The 15,725-nt window shown below is 43.1% G+C and overlaps 1 protein-coding gene across 1 annotated transcript in view; it reads right to left on the minus strand.

Moving 5' to 3' along the window:
- Positions 1-15,725, minus strand: part of FTO (FTO alpha-ketoglutarate dependent dioxygenase) — a 1,656,404-nt gene that overhangs the window by 979,475 nt on the left and 661,204 nt on the right. Inside the window, exon 2 of the mRNA XM_044081617.1 lies at positions 10,782-10,859. Within this exon, the coding sequence (XP_043937552.1) occupies positions 10,782-10,859 (78 nt within the window). The remainder of the gene's footprint in view (positions 1-10,781; positions 10,860-15,725) is intronic.

Genomic DNA, 15,725 nt, shown 5'->3' on the forward strand with positions numbered 1-15,725 from the left:
AATCTGGCCTAGACTTCTGAGAAACAGATGCCAAACAGTAACCAGCAGGGACTCCTGTGGTACTCCAATGGTGACAGGTCTACTGGTGGATGTGAAGTCACCAGTTTTGACAGAATATATTCTGTCAGTGAGACAATTGGCTACCCATCTACTAACGTAAGGGTTAATTCCCAGCTGGGAGAGTTTCTCAATGATGCCTGAGTGGGGGATTGTGTCAAATGACTTGGCAAGGTCAAACTAGGCTGTGTGCACTATCTTACCTTCGTCCATGGCTTTGGTGACATTCTCAAAGAAGTCTATCAGGTTTAATAAGCATGATCAACCCTTAACAAAGCCAAACTAGGTTAGGTCCAGCATTTAGAGGTCACCCATGTCCTTGTTAAGGTCCATGATAATTATTTCCATGGCTTTGCAGATGAGGCTGGTTAGTCTGTTGTTCCAATATCAGTTGATGGGCCCCTTTTGTGCAGGGGCATTACTGTTGCTGTTCTCCATTCTGCAGAACTATAGCCAGTTCTCAAGCAATGATTAAAGAGAATGCCAAGTGGGTTCACAAGGTCTTGCTTTAGATAGTTTAGTAAACAACCTGGGATATTATCTGGTCCCATCAAGGCCATGTTTTTAGCCTTGGCAAGTGTAGAGATTACTTGCTCTCTAGAGATACTAGGCAGAGGGTTAGTGTCAGGAATGCTTTGGGTTATGGTAGGTGTGGATAGGGGGTCAGCAGGTTGGTGTAGTATGAGTGATCACATCTACAACCAGTTCAGCACAAAGACGGGCATTCCCTTTAAGATTTCGGATGTAGTTAAAGAATGCCTTATGACTATCCTTGGATAGGAATGCAATCTTAGTTTCATAACTTGCTTTAGAAGACTTTACAAGATTTTTGATTTGCTTGTTTAGGCTTAGGAGTGAAGTTGTCCTCTGCAGAATGAAATTCCTCTTGCTTTTGGTCAACAGTTTCTTCCTCTTGTTATATATCTGTTTATACTTTAAGTCCACCATAGTAGCTTGTTTTTATGGGAAGACCTGATTTTGATCTGGTTAGGTACAGCAGAGTTTATGCAGATATTTAAGTGTCTGTACATGGGTATCTGCGTACACTTCTGCACGGTAATCATTGAGGTCTGTGATTGCGGGTGGTATGAAGCTTTTTATACCATCACTTAGTAGGCTGTAGTTCGCTTTGGTAAAGTTTTTTAAAATTTTTTTGTTCCTGTGAGGGTGTCAGTTCCAGTAGTTCAAACAAGACTGATTTGTGGTCTGACCTAACCAGGTTGGGTACATGCATGGGGAAGTACAGTGACACCTCAAGTTGATGAGTAGTAAGTCCAGAATATTACAGCCCCTAGTGTGGGTGCAGACTATCTCTTGCAGAGCATTTGTGTTAACAAAGTCCAGAAACCTCTGGGCGAGCATATTTTTGCTTGTGTATGGCCACTGGTTTATGGAAGGAAAGCTGAAATCTCCCATGACTAAGGTGTTAGCCTGTATGGCGAGGGATTCCAGTAAACACAGGTAGGTGGTGTGCTTATCCTGTTTCAAGGTGGGGGATCTATTGCTAGCAATGATGTGGTATGGTACTCTCCTTACAGTTAATTGGACATGGAGTAGTTTGACAGTCATGCTGTTTGACCAGTCTCAAAGTGTATTTGGTTTTAATGAAGATGGATAGACCTCCACCTTTGGTTCCTTCATACTCATTTTGAGGTCTGAATGTGTGGAATGCATTGTAGCCTTGCACTGCCTGGGTGTTCTCAGAAGCCTTGAACCATGTCTCAGTAACTGCACAGACATCAGCATCCTCCAAAGTGAGGAGTGCTTCCAGGGAGTGCAGTTTCGTTTAAACTCTTAGCATTAAGCAGCATGACCCTGTGTTTGTCTTGATTAGGCTTTGTTACATTGGAAAATGTGTTGTTTTTACATTGCCTAAAAAGGCACTATGGGGAGACTAGGGCCTTTGCCAGTATCCAAAAGCCTACGGGGGACAGGTGCAGACTATCTCTAGCAAAGCAGCGAGGTCTGTCTACCATATCCTCCCAGGCTGACAGATACTGGAATCCCCCTGGATTGACACCAGAAGCTAAGCCAATTGTCTGAGTCAATCATGTTTTGTTTATATTGAGGCATCATCCTGATTGAGGGAAGGATACTGGCTAGGGACATACCTGTCTTTTACACATAATCAGAGCCTTCCATCATGTCTCTCTTCATATAGTCTGGAGAGGTATGTCTCAAGTCATCCACTCCAACAGACTATGACAGAGTCATAACGGTACCTGCTGTTGAGCTTCTTGAGTGAATGTATGACTTGTCGGATCCTAGCACCTCATAGGCAGCTAATCGTGACCTCTTCCTTGTCCAGTGTGGTGAGGGGGAAATCTATGTGTGTCACTATGGAGTCGCCTATGACTAAAAAATTTGATGTGTATTGTCTTAGGGGCTTATTTGTTGAGACACGTGTGTGTGTGTGTGTGTGTGTGTGTGTGTGTGTGTGTGTGTGTGAGTAGTGGTTTCTTTTTGCTTACCGGTGAGTGTGGGTGGTGTGCATTTGGGAGGTCTCTGTTGGTAGGCTTTTAGTGAGTACCTCCAAGTATGTGGGCTTATGTGTCATGACCTTATTTTGTGTGAGAAGTGAGGTTTGTATGACATGTGAAGCATGTGTGCTGACAACCTATTTGATGTCTAGTTTGTTTTTACATGAGAGAATTGACTCCAATTCCACAGTGTATTTGCAAGGTGACAGTTTGGTTTAGGAGTAAAAGGTTGTGAGCATACATGAAGCAGCTGCTACATTGCTTCAAGATGTCCATATCAATCAAACTGGCAAGAGAAATGATGGGAAGCTGTCATCCATTGTGGCAGGATTTTTCTGAATGTGGTGTTTAGGAAGAAAATGGGCTAGCTGGACATAAGACTCTGGCTTAACTAGCGGGCTAGTTTGACTGGGAGAAGCAAAGGTAATGGGCATACAGTAGTTTGTGGATGATAAGTGTGAGAACACTGCTTAGAGCGCAACTGAGTTGACCTTTGCTCAGCAGTGAAGCTTGAGGGGGTTCTACTGGAAGGTCTCTAATATATAATGTTCCCAGGCTCATCTGTACAGGACACTGGTAAACCCTATTGAGCAATGTGCAGCAACAAGCAAATGTGAAGCTTATATACAGGTGAATTTGGACAGTTTTTAACACAACAATCAAGGGAAAAGCCCCAGACTGAGCCTTTTTCAGCAATTCCCAACTCAGACAGGTCCTGAGCTATACAATTCTGCCACAAGGGTGCGGGAAGGCTCTCTTAATGTAAGATGGCTGGATTAAGAGCACAGTGATACTAAACAGTCTAGATTCAACAGGTCTGAATCTAGCCTACACTATGTATTAGATGGGAAGGAGTAGGGGAGAGTCACTTAAAGGTTAAAATGAAAGTGTTTAGTAGTATACCAATGGACAACCTGCAGTGGTACCACCCTCTGCACAAACTGGCAGCTCTTTGAGCAGCTGTGAACAGTGGGAGACTATGGAGACCATGTCCTATGCAAGATTTTAAACTGGAGAGGTTTGCTTACATGCCAACAGGAGGCTTTTATACCAGAGCAAGGCTTTTACACCATGTTTAAAACTATGAGTTCTTAATTAGTTCTTGAAATCATAGGTGTAAGTTGTTAATTTGTAATATTCAGACTGCTCACTGAGTAGCCTAGAAAACATCCTTGTACCTAGTGAGCTTATCCAAATAAAATTAGACACACAAAAAAAAATCAAGCTACCCAAGAAAGAAATGCTTCAAATGTAAATTTTGCCCCAGAACTGACATGAGAATAGCACTTTTATAAACATATGTACAGTGCCCTGTGTGTAACCACCGTGGTTTAATGTAGTATTTTACATCATCTTTACACAAGTATCACATTTTAGAGCCAAGAGTTATTCTTCAGACAATCCAACTGTCTGCTCCAAGTAGCTATTTGTTAGATTACATACTGACACTTCTTCATATTCCCTTTGGGACTTCAACAGGGTGGGAGAAGGTGTAATGTGTCCATGCATCTACCTGTGCTGCTCGTTTCTGTACAGTTTCAGCAGCAAAACACTTCTGTTTTGCTCTGGTGTAGATAAGATTGTGCTGTGCGGATTATATCTAATTCAGACACAACATGGCATAATGGTTAAGGTCTGGTTCGATTCTGAGCTACAGCCAATGCCTGTTTGGAGTGTACATGTTCTCACTGTGTCTCTGTGGGTTCCTCCCACCATTGAAGAAACATGCTAAGTGTTTCCATCTCAAACTCACCAATGAATGGAGTTGTGGGCAGCAGCATAGAGTTGACATGATATCTTATAGGGGGAAGAGTTGCATAGACCAACCTCTTTGGGCATTTACTGCTGTCCACAGTATCCCCAAGACAGGAGAACACAGATCACAGACTGCATGCCGTGGTGGGGCTAGCCACTTGCCAGTGTAAAACATGGCTCTAGGAGAGTCGGCCATGTTGACTAATGCCACCAAATGGGCATGGGTAGTTACCAGTGATAAGTGGGTTGAGGACCTGGCCTACTCCAACCTACTGCAGGGACCCATGCTAACAGTGGGAGGGGTGTATATGGGTCCTTATTGGCCAGTGTGTACCCGCCTTAAAGCCCAGCAGCCCTGGGACAATAAGCTACTGGCCAGATGGTGTCCAGTTGCCCATTCTGGGTTACCTGGGATAGCTCTGTTGAGTGAAAGCTAGACATAAAAGCAATCAACCTCCAAACATGAACTAAGAATTGCTACACTCAATGTAGGTTTGGAGCTTGAAGATATGGAGGATGCTGGACATGCAAAGACACTTGGCGTGGGATTCAGAGTCTACTATACAGGGGGAGAACAGGTTAGAAATGGTGTCGGAATTGTGTTGAGAGAGAGTCTTCAGAAGGCAGTAAGGGATGTCATCAGAATTAGTGACAGACTCATGGCAATCAGACTTCAGTGCAATGATGGGGCAGTATTCATAATCTCAGCCTATGCCCCACAGTAGGGTTGTGACAGTGAGGAAAAGACTGCATTCAGACAGCAGTTGTGGGACCCACTAAAAAAAGCAGGACAACATTAATTGGTGTTAATAATGGGTGACTTGAATGCACATATCAGGACAAACATGGGTTGGCCAACAGGAATAAAGAAGGAGAGGCCATTCTAGACTTCTGTCTGGCAAATGTCTTGATAGTAGCCAACACATGGTTCAGAAAGAGACAGTCATAAGATTACAAACAAGAGTGGCCAACATGCAACTCAGGCAGATGTCCTCATAGTAAGGAAAGGTTACTGGGGTAGAATCAGTGATTGCAAAGTCATTCCCAGTGAAACAGTCGGCACACAGCATAAACCACTGGTTGCCACATTCAGCTACAAGCATTGGTCACAGAAGGCTTTAAGGTCAACAGAGACCAGGCTGAAGACCTGGCAGCTGACTGGAAAGAAAGCACAACATTTCAAAAAATAACTCAAGGCTGTAGCACCCCTAGAAGAAGAAATAGGTGGAGATGAAGAATGGAAGCACCTCAAAACTGCAGAACAGATACATGTGCCAGCATAGTTAGCTGGAGCCTTGAGGATAATTTTGTGTCATTTGACTATCACACTGACTCGTACAGGTGCTTGTGTTAAAAATGTATCAACAGTGTTATTATAACTGATTAAATGTTTACATTTAAACAAAGAATTCTGGAAGGGAACAGTAGAAATTTTTGAAATTGTTCTACAGCTTTCAGATACTGCAACAAATCATAGCAAAGCTCTGAGTGTGTATTGTACCAGAGTCAAGAGATTAAATGTGATGTCATTCTATAACCAGCACTGAGAAGATGAAACCCACACAGCAACTTGTTTTGTTTTCTTTGGAACCCGATATAAAAATCTATAACAGTTAGTTCGGTTGCGTTCATTTCAGTTTAGTGTAAGTTAGAATTGCATCACCTTGGCTTGTGAAAATAAGCATCTCAGCATCTAATCTTGCCTAACTGTATTAAGTTAGCTAGGGAACAGTTATTCTTTAGACAGTAAGGAAATACAGAGAGATTAGTTAAGTAGTGTTTTTCTACATCCATTTCTATCTGTCCAACCATGTTATTTTTATTTTTCCTGTGACTGAAACTCTGGTGTTTATTGTACTCAGATATTTAGTATTAGGTTCACAGGTAGGTAGTAGGCTATCTGCCTGAAGGCATTTATAAGCCTATCCAGAATGTGTTGGCTTTCGCTGCCCCCTTAGATTAGTTCCTTGTGCCTTTGTAGAGCAGAGCAACTGAAGTGATCCCCGAGGTAAACTTTCTGTTTTCCATCCACTCGTCAAGATTTCTTTTGAAGAGTGTTAGCAAGGCGCTCTGCCTGATGTAGATTGGGACAGGAATCTATCCCTCCAGGACGTCCTATTTATTGTTGTGGTGAGGTTTAGATCCCTAGAGCGTGTGGGCTCATGGGGATAAGGTTTTCTTTAGGTGGAGCATGTCCATCAATTCTGGGTTGGACATGGCCTGGTATGTCAGGCAGAGATCACCTCTGAGTAGGTGGTATGCAACCGACTACAGCTGTAATTTCTTCAGTTGAGCTGCATAGCGCATCTGTTTGAGGCCAGTGATCCTCTTGGTGAGGTGCTTCTGTGGTCTTTCTAGCTGTTGCAGGTGTCTTGTAAAGTACATCCCAAATGGGGCATTGTACTCTATGATGGGTATGATGAGTGATGAGTAGAGGGGCATAATGACCTCTTTTGATTTGGATGCGAACCCTTTTGTGATTAGGTGGGCCACGTAGAAGGATTTTCTAACCACTTTGGCAATGTGATTATCATATCTCATGTTTTTCTATTTTATTATTAAAGATTTTTATACCTTTCATTGTTGTTGGTCTTTGAGATAATACTTTTAACATTTTGAGAGTATTTTGCTTATTTTAGTGACGCCGTGGCCACTCCAAAAAGCCTTTCTGCTTTGGTTACACTCTACCATTTATATTAGTATTGATTTTACTCAGTATAATTGGATACCCTTGTAAGAGCATGAGAGTGGTTGACTGGTGGCAGCGTGGTTACCTTACAGTCAGGGCAGAAGGGGTACAACTAGTAAATCTGTACCAGCCTTTCCCAGGAGTGTGTGTGTGTGTGTGTGTGTGTGTGTGTGTGTGTGTGTGTGTGTGTGTGTGTGTGTGTGTGTGTGTGTGTGTGTGTGTGTGTGTGTGTGTGTGTGTGTGTGTGTGTGTGTGTGTGTGTGCGGTTGCGACTGCATGTGTGAAAATTAAATATCCAGGTGTGCGTGAGTCAGCTACTTGGAACTGGGATGCAGTTCTCCAAAGTGAGCTTTGTTTGGAGTCTGGGGAAAGTGCAGTCCCAGGTCTAGAGCATGTTCCATATGTGTTCTTGGGGGAAATTGTGCTTGATGCAGAGAGCTGCAACTGCACTGTGTAAATCCATTCTTATTTTAGTGGCTGTCTCTCTCTGGTGTCAGTAGTGAGGACTGAGGCTCCCTGATTACTGGCCTGGGGTAGAGAGGCCATCACACCAGGTATGGAAATAAGGTACATAAGAAAAGCTGGTTGTGGAATGCAGAAGTCCAGGAAGTCATCAAAAGATAAAAGGAGAGCAGGACAACATGGGGGATAGAAAAGACAGACCAGGCTAAGAAGGAATACTGACTGGCTAAGAAAGGAGTTGCAATAGCAAAGAACAGGCCATAGGAGGGACTCTACCAGCTTCTGGAAAGTGACTCAGTCGGTGGCACAAAGAAACTATAACAGATTGCAAGGCAAAAACAGAAGGATAAAGAATATAGTCAGGCACCCTTCATAAGGAATGCAAGTAACATCCTGCTCACCAGTACACAGGACATCAAGGAGCCTAAATGAAGAAAATCTCACAGATGCTGTACTGCCTCAGACAGAGCCTACAATAAGAGAAGAAGAGAAGTCCACCCTAGATGAAGTAAGTATAGCGGTAAGGAAAATCATGTCAGGGAAGCAGCAGGCTCAGATGAGGTCACAGCCGATATGATAAAAGATGCTGGGTGAATAGGGGAGAAATGGCTTCTGAGGGTGCTCATTGCAGTGTGAAGAGAAAGGCATATCTCAGATTACTGGAGAATAAAAATACTCATGTCAGTGTACAAGGATAAAGGGGACATCCACATCTGTGGGCAGTACAAAGGTATCGAACTCCTGTCACACTGCATGACAGTTCTGGAAAGCATGATTGATAAATGGAGAAGCAGAGTAGTAGAAAGTAAGATGGATATGAGCAGTTTAGATTCCAATCAGGATGCAGCACAACTGACCTGATGTTTGCAGTGAGACAGATAGTCGAGAAGAGGCTAGAGACGATAATGGTGATGGACTACATTAGCGAACATGTCGGAGGAGAGAGATCAACAACGTTGCTGTATGCAGATGATGTAGCATTACAGGTGGACTCGGAGCAAGAACTTCAGCAAAGGATGGGGAAAGGAATGCAAAACTGAAAGCACATCAGATGAAGCTAAGTAGAGCTAAGATAGTGGTAATGGCAGGAAATGGAAGAAATCAGAAGAAGCTGAAAATTGAGATAGAAGGCAAGATAGTGGAACAAGGTGTGTGTGTGTGTGTGTGTGTGTGTGTGTGTGTGTGTGTGTGTGTGCGCGCGTGCGTGCGTGTGTGCATGCGTGTGTGTGTGTGTCTGTGTGTGTGTGCATGCGTGTGCGTGTGTGTGTGTGTGCCAGCTACCTGCAGCAGAGACATGAAGCACTGGTTTCACAGAGAAGGTGCTGGAGGACATGGCTTGGACACTCAGCTGAGGACTTAATCTTATAGCTGTGCTAGTGGAGAGCCTTATTGGGGCCCTGGAGGGAGACAGATATAAAGAAATCCAGACCCCGGGCTGACTGTTTTCCCTGTGTGCTCTTAAAGGAACTTGTGCTTGATGCAAAGATCTGCATCTGGAAATAGTGAGTGTATCCATTTTTATTCCAAGTGAACATCCTTCTCCAGTGTCACTGGTGAGGATTTAGGCTCCTTGATTACTGGCTTAGAGTGGGGACATCACAGTGTTGACACAACTGAACATATTAATAACCACTCTGACCATATTAAGCAATATGCAGCTTCTCCACTCTGACACAGACACACACACACACACACACACACACACACACACACACACACACACACAAACACACACAATTAGACAACAGATATACAGAATAATGTGTATGCCTCACTATGGAACACTCAGTACATACATCACATGCATGCTTTCCCCACATGAATACTCAATCCCATCTTGACACTCCACTACACTAAACAGTTTTAATACACAAAATATTGTATCGGCCAAAATACTGGCCAGTAAGGAATGCACAAACAAAGATGATTACACAGAAATATGTACATGTCTACAATAACAGGCAACATGAATATATAGAATAATTTGTCGGAGCACATTATTTCTTTGGCGGCACTATTCACAATGATTATTTCCCTAACAGAACACAGGGCAGTCCTGTACTATAACTCAGAGGCATATCTCTCAGATGTTCCCAATTTTACAGAAGATCCCTGAATTTTTTCTCATATTTTTGTACCTTCCATAATAACGTTTTTGATTTTAGTTAAATCACCAAGTACTACAGTTAGTCCATAACAACAGACATTAGAGTTTTATAGTTATTGTTCAGAAAATGCATGTGGATGCAAAACTTGCTCTTGTATTAACTTTCGAAATAGTCAATTACATTAATAATTAAAAATGTCCCTGATTTTGGGCCTTTGTCACCTCATTACTATTACCTTTGTGCACAGATCTTGAGGAAGTTCAAACTCACTGAACATAGGGTGAAAAGGACTACTGTCTTACTCCCAAACGCTGAGTGACACGGTATACTAAGAACTGCAGGGCCTTGCCAAATGATGAGTTTGTATTATTTTCTTTCTGCTGGCATTTCAGAACTGTCCGCTTTAGCTGTGTACTTTAGTGATAACAGGTTTAGTATGCTGATTAAAACTGCATGTTTTCATATTGTGTCTAATATACAGCATGATTCACATACTTTCAGGAATGGATGGCTTGAATATTCCGCATAATGCATACAACCGCATTAATGTGGAACTGGAACCCCAACATACAGTATAATTCACCTGGGCTTATTACAGGATACCCCAAGCACAACAGAGAACATGTTCTTACAGTGGTAATAGTGGTGAGCAGTGTGAATAAACAAGAAAACACACTCACACAAACTCACTCACACTGAGCAGTCTGAACACAAAAATGATACACAGGGCTCCTTCGTGCACAGTCTGTACGCAGAGGTTAAGTCACACAGCAAGCTATCTGTCTCAATCCCATGAGAGGGTATTCTATGAGTATTACAGTCAGTCAATAATGATGGACAAGAGTTTCATAGTTCTTATTCTTCAGGAAAAGGTATGTTGATGCAAAATGTAATTAAGTGAATTAGATTAATAATAAAAAAAATGTTCCTAGTTTTGGGCCTTTGTCCCCCCATTATTATTAGCTTTGTCTACAGTTTTTGAGGAAAGAAGCAGAGAGCTATACACAGACGTAACCCCCTACTCCAACATAATCTACCTTAATAATACAAGAACATCATCAGGCTACATGCATATCCAGTACCATCCCCTCACTGAAAATGTTTCCACATTCTCCTTCCTTGAGGAATGCAGGCAAGCAGGGAAAACAGCACTCAGCAATTTGCATGCTTCTTGGCAGTTACAATAAAACAAAGTGACCACCACAATAAACAAATAAACAAAAATCGTACCAGCAGCTGGAATTCTGCATCCTTTGGAGTTAGATATTGAAGCTTTCTATCACCAAGCTCCTCAAGGAGTTTCTGTTTCTGTTAAAGCAAATAAAGACGCATCAAATTACAACATAATTCAGCAAATTCATTAGTTCAACATATCCACTAACAGCTCAGTGCAGCAGAACGGACACATATCCTATAAAACAAAAGGCACTACTCTATTGTGACAACCATCTACAAAAATGACCATCTTTGATGGGGTTTTAGCTGGGCATCTTTTCTCTACCAATCTGAATTCATCCCCTGTTTCTGCAAGATCCCATGCTTTGGGACATTTGTGCAGCTTTACCAACATAATCTGTGACAAAATATGTTGTTTTCATAAATGCACCCATCTCCACAGCCTGCCAGTTCACATTTATGCCACCTTCTTGCAAATCATAAAACATCAACACAAAGCTGATACTAATTAGTTTTATTTATCAGTTAACTGTCTAATTGGTCTGGTCTGAGGACACCTTCACCCATAACCTGGGCCAAAAAGCACAAATTCAAACAGTGTTTCAAATTCAGTGTTACAACTGAATGAAGTACAGTTGTGTAAGAACTTACAATAACAGTACATGTCCTACTGATCACTTTTGCAGTATTACTGACATACAAGTTGTCACTGCTGACGTCAGGCCGGGTATCAAAACTTTAACTTTCCTAGGTCACATGACCGACGCATGACCACAGCTCGCATGCACCGAGGTATACAGATGGACATACAAGAATGGATCCTACTACTATCTCCAAGCCAGCGGCCTGAGGACTACTGAGACAGGAGTCTGGTCAGCCAGGAGGGAAGGAACTCAAATAGGTAAGAACACTCCCTTGTTCCCATATAACAGAGCAGAGGTTAAAGCAAAGGGGGAGAGGAATACAAGGTTGAAATGACCTAGACAAGAGGGAAAATGGGGTGGGATGGAACAGTGCAACAGTAATCAGTAGAACATCTACTGTTATGCTAAGCTCTTATACAATTGTACTACATTCTGACTGAAATCACTGTTGCAGTATTCCTGACATATGGGTGATTCCAGAGCTGAAGGAGCAAAGAAGGGTGGTTGGCTACTGAGAAGAAGAATTGTCCAGCAGTTCGGACAGAACTGATTGAGCAAAGGCTGCCCATGATCTGGAGAAAGCATAAATTTTGCAGTGTTTGGTAAAGGTGTGTACAGAGGACAAAGTGGCAGCCAACAAAATAAACCTGGAGTCTACTCCTTTGTGAAAAGCCACCTGATAGGAAACCACTGCCCTAGTAGAATGTGCTTTAGTGCAGGAAGACAAGGTTGTTAGTCTAAATAAAATCTGAGTTGTGTGTGAATGTCCAGAGAATGTAGACCCCCCCCCCGTCTTGGAGATTGGGAAAGAAGGTGGGAAGATGAACAGCCTGATTGAGAAACAGCTCATTCACTACATTAGGTATGAAGGCTGGAGTAGTCCTGAGAATCACCCTATCCTTGTGAAAAATAAGAAAAGGGGGAACAGCCATGACAGCTTGCAACTCAAAAATGCTTCTAGCCGAGGTGAGAGCCAAAAGTACAAACTTTTAGAGAAGTGGAAGATGCTGATTCAAAAGGAGGTGTTGTAAGCTTTTCTAGCACAAAATTAAGATTCCAAGGGGGTTAGATAGGTTTCCTTGGTAGGTTAAGATGCAGAACCCCCCTGAAGAAAAGCTCAACCTCTGCCCTAGCAATAGGTGGAGGGATAAAAGGGAGGAAGGCATCGATAGCTGACAGGTGAGCTTTTATAGAAGAGCAGGCCAAACCTGACTGAAGTAGTTTGCTGAGATATTGCAGTATATCAGGAATTTGTGATAAAAGTGGTTCCCGACTACATTTGTGGCACCAAAAAATAGACCTTTTCCATTCAGCTGTGTATGATTTTCCTAGTAGTGGGTTTCCTGGCTTCTTGTAGGACTTGAACAACCTCTTCACAGAAGAGGCGTCTGTGGAATTAAATTCCTATCATCCATAAGGGTTAAACTGAGAGATGGAAGATTTGGGTGGAGCAGCAATCCTTGCTGCTGATTTACCAGGTCTGGTTGTAGAGGTATTTTCCTGTAATTTCCCTTTGACAGGTGAAATATCATGGGAAACCAATGATGCCTTGGCCAAAAAGGTGGCAGTAAAAGCAGTCTATGTGCTTCCTTTAATGCCTTGAGCAGAATATTTGGAAGAAGAGGTAAAGGAAGAAAATCATGGAAGAACTACCCTGTCCAACGGAAGGCATCTGTCCTACAGGCTGTGGGACAAAGCTGCTGTTGCAAAACTGGGGCAGCTGATGGTTGGCTGGTGACACAAACAGATCTATCTGAGGAGTGCCCCACTAAAGGGTGATCATTTGGAAAACCTCTCTGTTCATTTGTGGGTGTTCTCCCGGGAACGGCTTAGGCAGTCTGCTATCATACTGTCCTGAGAAGGGATCTAGGTGACTGTGAGTGTGATGTCCATTTAGGTTGTCAAGTTCCATGCCTCCTGTGCTAACCTGCACAGCTGGTAAGACCTGGTGCCTTCCTGTTTGTTTACATACCACACGACTGTGGTGTTTTCTGTGTACACTTGGATTGACCAGGGCTTCCAGAAGTGGGAGAATATCTGAAGGGCTTGCAGAAGAGCCCACATTTCTTTCAGACTGATACGTTCCCTCAGAAAATGGTTGCTTTTTTCTCCTGCACTTGGTATGATCCTATCTGTGCCCCCTACACCTCACCTGAGTCGTCTGTGTGAACTTGTTGAAGAGGAAGGGGTGGTGTGAATGGCGGTCCTGGGTCGAGGATGACCTGTACCTTCCATTAACATAACTCCTTTTAAGACAAGGGAGGAGGGGAATCAAGGTGTCCAAGGGATGGCAGTGCTGAAACTGCACAGATTTCAGGTACCAGTGGATTTTCCTCCTGGAATGTCTGACCAGGAAGAGCATAGGGATGGTGGCTTCCAAGAATCCCAAAGTCTTTAGCATCTTCCTTGCTGAGCAATGAACTGCAGAGAAAAGATTTTGAAAAAAACAAATGGACAGACTGTTACATTTCTCCTGGGACGGGAAGGCATGCATGTTTGTTGTGGCCAGTCTGCAGCTCAGGAAAACCACATCCTGTGTAGACCATGTGGACTTTTTGTAGTTTATAGTGAAACCCAGACCTGTCAGAAGGTGGAGGGTGAAGTGCATGGTGAAGAAGAACTTCTGAAGATAGAGAACTTGGATCAGTAGGTCATCCAGGCAGTGAAAAATGTGGATTCCCTGAGTGCAACAGAAAGTACTACTAGAGCTAAACCCTTTGAAAATTACTGGAGCTGTGGAGAGTAAACTGAAAATGCGAGAAGCTAGAGAGAAACCTGAGGAATCTCCTGCAAGAAGGATGAATGGGTATTTGTAAGTAGGCGTCCTTCAGATTCAGTGACACTAGGAAAGCTTGTGGAAGTACAAAAGGGAGAAAAATGTGAAGACAGAGCATTTTTAAAGATGGTACCTCCAAGTAAGTGTTTAGGTGCGACAGGTCTAGGATGGGTCTCCACTGTCCTCCTTTCCTTGGGACTATAAAAATCCTGGTTAAAACCCCTTTTTCCATGAAGTCCTTTGGGACTTGCTGGATGGTGTCCTGAATGAAGAGGTCTTGAATACGGGTTGCCAGAAGGGATATTTCGTTTTGAGGAGGTTATGGCATGCCTTTCATAGGGGGAATATCTTCCCAAGACACTGAAAAACCATCCTTGATGATGGAGAGGACCCACTTGTCTGTGGTAATAGTGCCCCACCTGACCAGGGACAGCAGCAGTCTTTGGGAAACAGGATTATAGGGCTGAGAGCAAGGGGAGGGGGTGCTGCAGTGATAGTCACAGATTTTTGCTTCCAAATGTAGGCCTCCCTGCTGGAGGTTCCCTATGGGTGTTTTCAGAGTACCTTTTCTTAAGTGTTTTCCTTTGTTTCAGAGTTGCCCTAGGATGCCTTCTAATGGATGAGGTAGACTCAGATGGGTAGTTCCTATGGTATCTAGAAATTAAGGAGAATAGAATCTGTCTGCAGACTTTCATGGTCTTACCTTGGTCTTAGAGAGTTTTGAACAGACTAGCAGCCTGAGGACCAAACAGTAACTGTTTGTCCAAAGGAGAGCCTAAAATGTTTGATTTGAAATCCTCAGGGATAGGCTGACTGTGAAGCCATGCAAATCTGTGAACAACAGTGGCAGTTGCCCTAGACGGTGCATCCACGGCATCATAAATGCACTTAATGCTGTGCCTGGCAATTTGATGTTTTGATAATGATATTTATTGTACGATGTTTTGACTGAAATCACTGTTGTAGTATTCCTGACATATGGGTTGTCACCACCAATGTCCAGCTAGGGTGCCAAAACTTTACCTTCCCTAAGTTGTATGTCCAACGCATGATTTAGCTCATATGCGTTGGGGTCTATAGACGGATGTATGAGCATTGATCCTCAGACTATGTTGTCTCCAGCTCAAACGCAGGTCTTGCACCCATCAGACTGTTTGGTGTTTGGTCATTGGTACCTTTGCTTCAGTTGTTTATCCAGATAAGTGCCCTGTTGTAGGACCTTCCCTTTTACTTATGCTATTTTGTTGAAAGTTGTTACATGTAAGCAAAGAGAGTTAGAGTGGTAGGCAGATTCCTACATAGAACATGTCTTTTTTTCCTATGTCTGCTGCACAATCAACAAATCTTTCTCAACCAGTCAATCATTTGTTCCCAAAACCCTTAGTTCAAGGCTTTTCAGTCTCAACAGCATTCTAGAGACCCAGGATCTTAAACACTTAGCCCAGTCCTTGCTGGCTGACTCCACATCTTTGGACATCCCTCTGCTGCTGAACAAAAGTCTGGAGAGACCTAAAACGCATCCTCAGTCCAATGTTTCTGACTCCGACATACGCTGAGGTTCCAGAACCCATGGTACAC

Source organism: Protopterus annectens, chromosome 8.part1, assembly GCF_019279795.1.
Source record: "Protopterus annectens isolate FY-2018-M chromosome 8.part1, PAN1.0, whole genome shotgun sequence".
Classification (NCBI taxonomy): Eukaryota; Metazoa; Chordata; order Ceratodontiformes; family Protopteridae; genus Protopterus; species Protopterus annectens.